Here is a 13,161-nt window from a genome sequence, read left to right as displayed (position 1 = left end):
AGAAACCCCAAAACTACCCAGAAACACGAGCTCCACTCTTGTCAAGAAAAATCAGTTCCCAGGCACAATTCAATCCCAACCCAGCCAGCAATACACTCCTGCAGAACCACCCAGAGCATCAGGGCCACCTCCACTTTGTGAACTGGAGTTTCTGGAAGCCCATGATGCCAGGGGAGACCCTGACCACTCCTCCAGAGGTTACTTGTCACAAACCACCACCACTGAGCTGGGTTTAAGCAACGAGGAGCACCGGGCTGCAGCTCCCATGGCTTATTACCATGACAACCCACATCCAGAAACAAAGGGAACCCGCACGCGTTGAGAGCTCAGCTCTGCCAGAACTTACTACGAAAATATCTCAGTATAATCAACAGAAAATACAGTGACTTGTTTTCTGTGGCTGCCTTACAATCATTTTATATCGCTGGCTTACAACCAACCAAAGCAAAAACACAAAACAAACAAAACAAAAATAAATTCCTCTTTCCAACCACAAAGGCAACAGCGAGCGTCTCCTGAAGGAAAATTGCACTATTTCTTTTTGCTTTTGAGAGTTTGGGGTTTTATTAATGGGAAATAATGTTGCTCAGTTTCTTAATGTTTATGAGTTTTAAAAAAAAAGAGTAGATACAATAAAACCGTAAGGAAGAGGGAGAAAATATTACACCACAATTTTGAAAGTTTATATCCCAATATACATCCTTTACATTCATGCTTTTAAAGAAAGCATTAAAATTCATTTAGACAGATAAAATTTTCCCAGAAGTTACACACACAAGATAGCCAAGAGTCATGTTCTTTTTCTTTGTTAGCAGACACATTTGCAACATATTTCAGAGCATTGCTTCCAAGAGATATAAATCTTACTCAAAGCATCAACAGTAGGTCACATGAAAATTGTTCCCAGGCTATCAGGCAAATGATCATACTGAAGTACATACTTGCATGTCAAATCATTCTTCACCCAAAAATTAATCTCAAAAGCTACTGGTGGTCACATCCTTCCAGAGCTGGCATTACTCGTCTGTGTAAAGGAGGAAAACAGATAACTAACTAAAGTTTTAAAGTACTTTCCACAGAATACACATCAAGCCTGAATTTAATTCTCATTTTCTGAAACAGAGATTGCATTTAATAACTCCAAATTATTATCTTTTGGGATTCTTTTTTTCTCCTCCTATAAGCAACGGTAGAATTCTGAGAGGGAAGTTTCAGGTTTGTTTGTTTGTTTGTTTTTAAGTATTACTCGGGGTTGAATCTATTTCCATATTTCAGATGGGCTTACTGGGGACGCAGCTCTGATCTGACTTCAGCACACACTTTCACTCTTAGAGCAGAGCACCAATCTCCTAAGAAATCTGCACTTCCAATGGGCAAACACCCACAGAGAGAGGTCTGTAGGATCATGGTGGTGGTGAAGCACAGCCCCTCTCAGCTCCCCCCCCAATGTAAATGCAGCCATGAAACCAGATGGAAAACACAAGCTAGTGCCCTTCCACTGCTGAATGGATAGGACTTCCATAAATTCAGGCTCGATGTTTATCTGTGGAAAGTGTGACTAGTCGTTTTTTGCCTCCTTTACACAGAGGAGCAATGCCAGCCCCGGCAGGATGAGATGAAGATGCTCTCTCGGGCACTGGGTCCATCTGACACCTCAGTGAGCAAACCCTGCTTGGCACAGCTGCCTCCTCTCTGTCTCGGGCTGTGCTGTGACCCTTTAGTGGTGCAAGTCCAACAAGGAGAAGCCATGCAGGCACCCACAGACAGACAGCCTGGCTGGGGATGAGCTGGGTTCAGCCCGTCTGCCCTGCCTCTGCCTGCTAAGGGGAAGTGACACAGAGCAGCTGCAGCTCGAGTCACCCAGCACTGCCCTTCGAGGGAAGGAAGGACTTGAGGGTCTTGGTTCAGTCTTACCTGGCTCAGCAGCCACAAGGGAAAACCATCGGAACCACAGGGAAGTTTGAAGAATACAAGAGAAATCATACAATGAAACTTCATTCTGCCAGCCCCTAAAAAATCCCTTCTGGAGGGAACAAATCATTCGGCTGCTTTGGCTGTACTGTTAAACCATAGGAGAGAATCTGGAACCACCCTTCTCAAATATCCCCCATTAGCAGCTCTAGGTAGCTCTTTCTCAGCTCTTTGAAATCCTTTTCAGCTCATCACACCTGCTGAAGGCACCCATCAGATCCGAATCCACTTCCATGCATCACACAGCTCAACGCCAAGACTTAACACCTATACCCTTTGTCAAATAGCCAGCTCCATGCTTAAACACTGCATTTGTACCACAGAACACAGAGCTGGTCACACAGACACGATTTCCACTATCACACACACAGGAGATTCCGAAAAGGCTGGAAGCTGTGAATTAAGCTGATCTGCCACATACTCTGTTCCCTGACTTGGCTGGTCCTGTGCACGTTTTTCAATAACTCTACCAACAACCATAAAGAGACAGAGATATAGCCCGATATTTTTTTGTGACCAGGGACTTAGAGTTAAGAACACAAGGCATCACAAGAGCAGTGAGTGCTCTAGGCTGGCCCACAAACCATCTACTGCATTAGAGTTTAATTCCTACAAGCTGCTAGTGAGATATGTGCCTGTCACGCCACAGCTGATTTTTATTTTTTTACCGAAGTTCAAAAACGCCCCTCCATATGCTGTACTCGTTTCTCTCCCCAGAAGCCCCAGCAAAGAAGGACATTAACACATGCACCTGCACAGCAGGTGGTGCAGCCTCCAAAGGACCAACAGCAAGTGTTGTGGGATTGGGAAACCAAGCACAGCGACACATGAAAACCCTGTCCACAGGACAACAGCAGGCAGCCTCTCAGAATCTTAATCCAACCCATATTAAAGGGAAAGAGGTTTTTCCAAAGTCTTTCCAGAGTAGGACCATATGTCACATGCTTTGCTCAGTGCAAGTTAAACACGTGTTAGAGATATAACATGGAATTTTTTCTTGTATAATAAAACACACCCCCTTGGTTTCATAACAGTATTTTGGCCTAGTTCTTGAGCATCATTTTTTATAAACTTTATAACCAGTTCTTGATACATAAAACTTATCAGCTGATTTGCAAACTAATTTAGACTGAGCATATGAGAGTCATCCATTTACCACATCTTAACAAGATACTGCTTATCAACTCCTGAGCAAAGGACATTTGTTCTTAAACCAAGTGCATACCTTCAGAGCAGCTTAAAATCATGTGTTGTCTCCAAAATCAGACATTAAAGGTATGCACATTCCTCATCAGAGATTACAGCTTATCTCCAGAGTCTAACGACTCACTCATAACATTAAAAACAACTCCAAAGAGAGCTCAGGTAAGGCATGGCAGTGAAATATCACACCCCTCCCAAAAGCACTCAGCTGGACAATAGGTGCAATCTCTGCCATCGGAACATCACATTCAGTGGCAAGAAACCCTTCCAATTAGGAACCCAACTCTAAGCAGGTTTGAGCACCGCATCACTATCTAAGCATTCCTAAGACTGTACTAATAAACATGACCAAAGCTAACTAGCTGCTTGCACAGCCCTAGAATGCCCTAAAACATGGAAGAAACAAGCACTTTTCCATGTTTTTTACCCGAGTTTGCCGCAAGAACACAGGAGTGACAAACGCAATTTCAAACAGCAGTGAACCTTTCCTAAAGATACAACGGCCTATGGTGATGCTGGATGACAAAAAAATGGGAGACCATGCAGAAACACGGCCATGTCCTCCAGGAGCCAGGTGGCAGCCAGGAGCCTTACTCCAGGAGCATCTGCTGGCAAGTGTGGATGCACCAGGCTCAGCAGAGACTCTGAGCTTTGGGCTAAGAGCAAGAGGGATGATTAGTGCCAGTGACTAAGAGCAGAGGACTCCTCCAAGGGCTGGCCACGGTCACTGAGGTAAATGCCTGCAGAGGGGTGGGAGGGCGAGGCACAAGGACACCACACCTGTGGTGCTCAGCTCGAGGAGCTGAGATGCAGGCAGGTTTGTTATTAGCTCTGCCCTCCATGGCTGTCTGTGGGTACCAATAGAGCTAATTGCTGTTTCTGCTCTCTGCTCCCCAGCCCCACTTGGAAGGGCTCATTAAGTCAGGAGTCAGGCAATACCCACAACAGCCTCCACTGCATTTAGGCAGCACTTCTCTGCTGGAGAAATAAGCCACAGAAACCCCGAAGAGTGAGATGCAGAAGGCAGATCCACAGGGAGTCAGCTCAGGAGCAACAGAACTGGATCAAAACTAGCTCTGTGGAAATCCAAGGTGCTTTCTGCATCCTGTTCACTAACCCCAAGTCTAAAAATAGAGCTCAGTAATTACACCATTTCTACATCATCACAAGTTTTTCTCAGTATGCCTGCTGCCTCTCAACTAAAGCATCCTGCAGGACCTGACCTCTCTTTGAAAAATCATAACAGCACCTGTAAACTGACAGGGAAGCCTGTAAGTGTTAAGACTTCTTCCTTTGAAGACAACATTCTCAGTTAACACAGATTGTGATTATTATTTCTAGTGTCACACATCAAGGAGTGGCTTGTCTGTCAGATTTTATCTACTTAATCTACAAGTGGTCAGCAGTCAGACGAATTATCTAGTTTAACAAACCGTAGTCAGACTGCAAACTTTTCATCCACAACACAATACCAACAAGTGTTTTCAGGCTATAAAGTCATTGTTTCTACACACAAGACCCATGCAATACAGCTGAGAGCTTCTGACAAAATAAGGTTTTACCTTGTCACATTAGTCCCTCTGCCTTACCTCCCTCACCAGCATTCTTAACCCATTTCAAAAGTTTGATTTCTTCAGAAAGATGTGAGGCTTTTGGCTCCTTTGTGAAACTATCAATTGCTGAGGACTGGCAAATACATCTACCACTTGCTTTTTCCTCATCCTTAATTCAAATAAATTAATTTGGTCCATTTCTAGTGTGTTCCCTTCTGTAGTTTCAGTAATACTAGCATTCAGCCCTAACAGGCAGACACAGAGTTAGTTGATGGTCAGCACAGAAATGAATTAGAGGTCTCAAAGCAGCTGCTAGAGGCAAAACAGCCCTAAAGAATCTACCAGGGGAGGAAAGAACTTGTCACCTCTCTTGGCAGTCTCAGATACTTGAAAAAGTCTGAATGAATCCAGCAGCAGCTCCAAGACCCCACACATTTAATGGCAAGCCAAATCCTGCAAAATCTGGTAAAAGTTCTGCAGAGTTTCCAGCTGTACTTTTAACTAAAGCTTTTTGGCACTTGTGAACGTACGAGGAGCAGCCAGGAGCTCCTAGAACGAGCACATAAGCTGGATGTGTCCAGGAGAACAACCAGCAATGCAGTCATTTTCTTGTAAATTTTGTAAATACTTTATATCTGTTCTCAAATAGGGGACCCTGCAGCTTCAGTTAGCTCAGCTGGTTAGAGCATGGTGCTAATAATGCCAAGGTTATGACTTTGATCCCCATATGGGCCATTCACTTAAGAGTTGGACTCAACGATCCTTGTGAGTCCCTTCCAACTCAAAATATTCTGATTCCTTCCCTTCTGTACTTTGAGTGCACCAAGACTGCAGTGCTTATGCTTTATATTTATCTTCCCACTGCTGAATGGACTGAAAATAAGGCAAGATTCAGCTGTGGATCTCTGTCACAAATAATAAATTTAAGCTCTCTGCAGTTTGACTCCACTTTGGCCAAATACCATTTGCTCACTTAGATTTAGCGCACACAGCGGCACAAAACCTGCCTTGCATGCAGTTTGGGGGAGCCCGCACTCATGAATGCCCTGCTAAATTAAAATTCTGCCCTGAAGGACTGAAAGATCTTTTTGCAACCTCCCAGAGACTGCCTGATGATTGCAAGCTATGTACTGATACAGCACATGTACTATGTGCTGTCTTTGCCAGCTCTGCTCGGGTGGGTACTGTACAGATGAAAGACCACGCTGACAGACAGACACAGTTGTTCCTCCAGTTTCAACAGCAAGTTTTGCCAGAGGAGATTCCCCAGAGTTACAGTCATGATTTAGCTGCCTCTGCACAGTTGTCTAACCCAGGGGTCAAGGTCTGCACTTTTTTTTACCATTGACTTGCACTTCTCTTTCTGCTTCTTTTTTTCATGTTTTTAAGAGTTAACTTACAAGTCAAGAACAGCAAATGGCTGTTTTGGGGGTTTTTGGGGGAAAGGGTTAGTTATTGAAATAGTACATTTTCATTTTAGTATATGAAGAAGCCATCGATTTCTAACCTTAAATTACAAAGCAGTTTCCTTCCAAGGATATTTTGATTTTCTTTCCCACAGCACATGACAAGACTCTAAGCTCAAGCTTTAATGCAAGAACACATACTCTCTGAAATTATTAACTTGCACTGTGAGCTTACAGAAGGTACCAGCTGAGTAAGAAGTAAGAGGGTGGCTATTTGAGGTTAGCTATTTACTAGGTTAAGGTTACAGTTACACACAGGGCACGTATGGAGCACAGTTAGCCACAGCAGTGTATGAAAAGCCCATGTGCCCTTTAGGGAGCCAGCTGATAATTCCAGCCAGTTCAGGCTCAACATGATATCCTTTACTGTATCATGGGGCTGCTGGAGGTGTCAGGCAGGGTGCTCCTTTGGCATTTGGGGGAATGGTCACAGCTGTGAGGGCACAGGGACGTGACAGGACAATGCCACTGTAAGAGAGCCTACAGCTTTCCCCGTTCTGTGCTTTCTGGAAGTAGTTTTCTGGAGTAACTTCAAGGTTATTAAGTGTTTGGGGACTTAACTACGTCATTTTGAAGTTTTAAACAGTGGACTAAAGCACTTTCTGAGAAGCAGGGTTGTACAACAGATGCTTAGGCATTTCTCCTTTTGAAGCTTTGGCAATAGCTGATCACCTTGTGGCACTGGTATGGTCTCACTTGGTAACTGGGAATTCATCTAAGGCCAACTGGTCCTAGTTGTGGTGTAAGTGATTTAGAATTCCCAAGGGACTGGGGAACAAATACTGCATTCAATGCTGATCCAGAGACATAACCAAAGAAATAAGCACAAGCCACAGTAATAAACTAATGGAGTGGCAGCACATCTGATTTCAGAAACTTTTCAGAAGCCTTTTATAATTATCTTCTTCATTCATTTATGCCTATGAAGTCTTGGGGAAAAAAAAAAAAAACTTTCACAGAAGAAACTTGACTGAAATTATAAAGGTTTATCAGCAAATAAAACCTGAGCTTAAGCTTCATTTTAGATGCTGTCAAGAAAAAAAAATTGAGTACTATGCTAACAGCCTTACAGGAACTGATTAAACCTGCAAACCTGATCCAAAAAAGTCAGAATATAATTCAGAGAAATGAGATAATAGGAGCCGAAGCTTCTTGCAAACCAGTCCTTCAAAGGTACATATCAAAAAAGTGAATCAAGTGAATCTTTTATTACAAGATATTTGTTCTTTTGATTGAAGAAAAGAAGGCTTTTGTACACATCCTGCATATATCTCAGTTTTTGTCTTTTGGACTTATGAATCCACTAGCTAGTTTCAAACTTTTTTTGACAGCATGGAAGATTTACAATAGAGAGAAATAATGAAGAAATTCAAATAAACTGGAAGGAACAACCTTAGAAGATGAGAATCACAAGGAAGGCACAACTTGAGAACATCAAACACTTGAAAACACAAATATTTACACAGATTCTTAAACTCACAGACTAACTCTTTAAATATTAATAAACCCAAAACTGTAAAATACTTCATACCAACACAAATGACCTGAAACAAAAGATCCGCTTTTCCAGGCTTTCTAAATTAAAGTTAATATTTAAGGCAGAGTTTTCCTTGGTCCAGTAACTAAAAGTGAGTTCTATGTTAGCAAATCCAAACATCCTACTTGCTTTCAAGCTATGATTATACTTCTGCATGTTACAAATAAAAGGTGACCTCAAGAAAAATGGAGCTTCACTGTTTTTGAAGTAAACACAGCTTACCCAAATTGTCAGATCTCATTTAAAAAGCCATGCTTAGATCTCTGATAGGTAACATTTTGCCCAACAAACAAGGAAAGGACTAGCCCAAGCTCTCACTGTTGGCTCTCATGGCAAGCTGGCAGAGGGCTCAGGCAGGGAGAAGCTGGAGCTGTTGGCAATGGAAGACCAGGAAGTCAGTATCTGGCTGTCTGACAAGACAATTTTCTGGCTGTAATCTCATTCTCTTAAGCAAATTAAAAGAACAAAAAATGCTCTCATTGCCCTTCTGGTTAACAGTATTTCATTCACTTGAACAGCCTGCTGTTTGAATCCTTAATACGACTATTACCAAGAATAAGTTTTATTTCTGACCTCAAGCCAGCAGAAGAAAGTCTCAGAATTCCCCACAACACTGAGATGGCCCACGAAAGTCCAACTTCACTCCCAGAAAGTGCTTTGTTGGTGAGTGCATGCTTTATTGAAAACAACAACAACATCACATATGGAAAAAGGGTTACGGCCGGACCATTTACACAATGAACACAATAATCCTGACCAAGCAGCAGCACACAAAACTTTTCCTCTATTCTCTATTCATTTGATACTAAAAAGCATCCTAAACTAGTCTGAAGCAATTGTAAAATGCTGAAAATTCAATAATTGGCAGCAATAGTCTTGCAACAAAACATACACAAGATTTCCAAACAAGAAGTATTCTACTGCCCCTGGTACCACCACTTCTCTCCAGAACACTGTATTAATAAAGGGCACGAAGAGGCAAATCAATAAAGCCCTTTTGGTAAGCATAAGCTCTCAGAAAGAAGAGACCATGTGATTGTCTGAACTCCTGGGCACCGTTCAGCAAGAATCACGTTCCTGCAGAAATACATTGTGACATTATTACAGTTCCTGATTTAGCCTCGCCGTGGCTCACAGTTTACAAGCAACCACAGCGACGTGTCAGAAGATGCAGTGCAGTGCCTGCGCTTTTTAAAAGAAGTCTATATTTTTTTTTCTTTTAATATCTCCTACATGAACATTTCAACACCAAATCCCACTGTTAATATGGTTTTAGAAGGTTCTGCCTCAGGTCAATATCTTGGAAAATAACACTTAGATATTTATAAGCTTTTTATGCAACATGAAAAGCAAAAGTAACCAAATAATACATCTGGTTGTTTCCTACTTCACAGTTACAACACGAGAAAAAAAAACAGTAACTGTTTTGAGACCAAGCACAAAGATGTCCTAATTACTGAAAATCCCTCAACAAACCTAAGCAGCAGAGCAAGATTAATAGTCACAAGACTCAGAGATTAATCTATTTACCAAAGAATCTGTGCAACAAAGCAGTCTAATACTAAGATTACTGAAGCTAGATTTTCAACAAGATAAGGGTCAAGACACCTAAACACTGCAAAACATCTCCCTAATAATGATTTCTTATAAAACTAAAAATACATTCCAGAAGGAAAAGATATTACCTTGATAACTTCCATTTAATATGTCTAACTCAACAAGCAAATGCTCTAGATTAATTAAATCGAGAGCCAAAATTACTATAAACACATTACAATGCAGGCCAAATAACAAGCTGACCAGTGAAATAAGTCCTTTGTTTTTAATTACCTTTAAAGTATAAGAATGGATGCCAAAGGCAAAACCAAAAAATTTTAAAAAAAGGCCTTACCCAACTCCCACCCTCCTACCCATAGAAAAAAAAATCCTCTGTGCTGGAACAGTGTAACCATCAGTACTAAACAGCATAACCAATCAGCAAAATAATATTTTATTTTTTAAAAATTATCTATTCAACATATTCCACAATTCAGACATGGGATTCCCTTCCAAAAACGTTCATAACTGCTTTATAAGAAAAGAAAAACAACCAGCGTCAGACCTAGAACACAAACTTACCAAGCTTAAAAAACATATAAATATATAAAAATAAAATTAATACAAAATTCAATTTTTAAAAAAGGCAGATGAAGTTAGCTGAGCCAAGAGAAGGCTCTGAGGTACCCAGACTGGATGACGGCCTGCGAGCAAGCATCACATATCAGTCTTCCAAATCCCTGCTCAGTGAAAGGTGGTAAAGTGAAATTCAGTAACCCAGAACCTGGAACAAGACATTTCAAACTAGAAATTTCAAGGGCTACTGGAATTTTTGTTATGTAGATTGTTTAAAAACATTCAGTCCTCTTATGAAAGAACTCAGCAAATTTTATCACTTACACCACTTCAGATGGCTTTCAAAAGACAAACTGGCTGTCAGCTACATGTATGCTACAGAAGACACCAGAGTTCCTATATGTTGGTTGATTTTTCCACACTTAATTATTTAGTCAGAGACTTCCACTTGCACAGATTTCAAAGGCATGTGCTCTAAAAAAAAGAATATTTCACAAAAAAGACCTTAAACCAACCTAGCACTGTTACCACTTGAGTTTGCACTAAAGAAATAAATGCTCACTTCTAATGCTCCTATCATCCTATAGATACATTTACCAATTTATATTTTTTTAATTTGCACAGCATGAACTGGATGAGAAACACCTTTCAGCTCCTAAGAGCATGTGCTACACGAGGGGGAACTGCACTGAGCTGCATTCTGTGCTTCACAGGCTGCGCTGACACCACTCAACACCTGACTGAAATGGCACAGAAAAAGATCTCCTGGCTGCTCATCCACAGACTTCCAGGGACCTGTAATGAAGCTCAGACGCTTTCCTCAGCCTGGGAGAGCTCTCCCATGAAGACAGAAATCATTCCTTCCATCTAGGGCATCCAACAGAGGGGAAAAAATGAGAACAGAAGGTTTAACAATCCATTACAGATCCCAAATTCCATGCTGCAGACTCAGAGGTCAGCCAGCTGGTCCCAGAGGAGCATTTCCTAGCTGAAAACTACCACCAGACAGTGCCACCCACTCCCCACTGTCATCTTGTCAACTGTCTGCCCCCATGACCTGGTGAGCACTGGACAGAGGCACCTGCTGACAGCACCCCTGGAATTTTCCCTACAAGCTGAACTTATTCAATGCTCAGGCCTCAGTCATCAGAAATTGCAGGCCTGTGGAAATTGGTATTTTTAATGAGCCAAATGCTAAATACACTATAAGAATCCATGAGCAAACTCAAGGCTATCCTATGACTGTAAGCACTGATAACTTCTTCATTTACACCTAGCTCAAGAACCAGCTGCACCAGCCACACCTTCCATTTCTTTTGGTGTTAAATAATTATTTTTAATAGTGCTTTTACAGTAGGCCTTCATTTTCTCACAGTCTAATTAACCAGGAGACATGAAAACAATAGGTCTTCTTGCATGCAAAGACAGAGGATGCAGCTGCTTCCACCTATAAATAAGATGTTGTTGTATCAGATGTGACTGCTATTGTTTCAGCAGTCCATCGGTTACATGAGAAGATTAGAAGTAAGGGTCAAGGTGTATTTTTTCCTTTCTTTGAATTGACAGGAGCACTACCTCAAAAGAAAAAAAAGGAAAAAAAAACCACAAAAAAACCCACCCAACCCAAAAAGGTGAACAGAAGAGAAATACAATAGTTTATACAAGTCTCATATTTTCCAGGTTCTTGGCATAAGACAAACCTGAGCTGTAATGACAGAAAACACTGAACAGTGGAACTAGTTTTGTATTTTAATAATAATTTATGAGATTATGAAGCTGTCACATACTGCACATCCACTGATACTTTAAAAACACCTGTGGGAAAATGTAGATCTGAACTTTCATTAAGATTTTTGTAGTTAATGGCCTATCTGCACATATTGACTTGTATTCAAATCATACCTCAGATTTTCAAGAAGAAGCATAGAACAAAAGCTTGTATTACTCATCAACTGAGATGGCAGCTTAGGAACATTTTATCAGGAACATGAGTTTAGGATGGGTTTCACATATATCACACCCCAATCCAATCCACGGGTACCCAGTACTTTAAGCTCACTCCTGAGTGATGAAAAAAACAGGGGAGACAAAAATAGGGAAGCACAAGAAAATCCAAATGCTTTCAATACTGCTTTGTGAAACTGCATCTCAAGAAGAGAAGGATGGATCCCAGGGTCATGAGTAGTAGAAGATTCACAGAGAAGGGGAAAAAAGAAAGAAACACTTCCTACCCTTATCAGATAATAGAACTTCACTGATCCATTCTCAAAGATTTCCCCTCTGATGTACCTTTTTCTTGCAATGACACCAATTATATTAAGCCATACCACCCCCTAATCCAAACTAGCACTATCGTAAATTAAATTTCATTAGAAACACTCAGACATTTCATCAGTACCTTTACTTTACAAAAGTATAATACAAGCTTTTCCTGACAAAAGTGTAATAAAGTACCAGTGCTGCACTGGCTGTAATACACTCACCATTGGGATTTGGCTGCTCCATGTGTTACCCTGAAGCTGTTGGTGACAGAAGACAGTTCTGCTTTGGAAGAACAGCAACACTCCTTAAAAAGCTTGCTCACCTTACCAAGATGTCTTCTAGTTCCCTCTTCCCAGCAGCTCCTACCAGCCAGGCTGCTACAGGAGGGGTGTGCCTCCAACCTCCAGAGAAACCTCACCCCTCAGACAAAAACATTTCCATCTTTCATAATGCTTCTAGAACACACACTCACAGGCAAATTCCAATCTGGCTCCAAATTCAGGGACACCTGAGCTGAAAAATACTGCACCTTCCCACACAGCCTCAATTTAAGATATACATGATGTATCTTCCTATATGTATATAAGGAAGACAGATAAATACAGATATTCCTCAAGCTGTATACGATCTAAGCTTCATACCACTGTGGCAAATTTGAATTAAGTTTTGGGTTTTCTTCATGGACTTGAATGACAGGCAAGCCTTCAGAAATATGGTGGGGGCAGCAAGAAAAAAAATTAACTAAAAATAGGGTTAGGGAGAAGAATTTTCAAAAGCACTTGAGGCAGAAACAAGTGTTGCAGTCAGAATGAAAACTAAGCAATTCTAGTAAAAAGCACAATCTAACAGACCCAGAATGTGCTCAAAATTTAGTGAATTCATCATAAATATAGGAAAAACAACTCTGAGCACAATTCTGTTTTGCTTTTTAATCTCAAAAGTTTACATGTCTTATGTCGGAAGAAACTTTCTCTTTTGTGCTTGCTAGCAGGAAACCCCTATTTTTACATTCAAAAGTTCCAGAAGCCTCCAGCATTAATTAGTGACTGCGTTTAGC

General features: G+C 41.1%; 1 protein-coding gene across 8 annotated transcripts in view; it reads right to left on the bottom strand.

Annotated features, from left to right (window-relative positions):
- Positions 1 to 13,161, bottom strand: part of RAPGEF2 (Rap guanine nucleotide exchange factor 2) — a 184,654-nt gene that overhangs the window by 136,285 nt on the left and 35,208 nt on the right. The window contains exon 1 of one of the 8 annotated variants that reach the window (XM_071431971.1): positions 12,326 to 12,651. The exons of the other annotated variants lie outside the window; for them this stretch is intronic. Within the exon in view, the coding sequence (XP_071288072.1) occupies positions 12,326 to 12,328 (3 nt within the window). The 5' untranslated portion in view covers positions 12,329 to 12,651. Of the gene's footprint in view, positions 1 to 12,325; positions 12,652 to 13,161 lie in introns of those variants that run through there. 8 annotated transcript variants of the gene reach the window in all.

Source organism: Agelaius tricolor, unplaced genomic scaffold (genome assembly GCF_023055355.1).
Source record: "Agelaius tricolor isolate 1412-34295 unplaced genomic scaffold, bAgeTri1.0.p SCAF_8, whole genome shotgun sequence".
Taxonomy (NCBI): domain Eukaryota; kingdom Metazoa; phylum Chordata; class Aves; order Passeriformes; family Icteridae; genus Agelaius; species Agelaius tricolor.
Note: the sequence above shows the minus strand (reverse complement) of the source record. Positions and strands in the feature narration are given on the sequence as shown.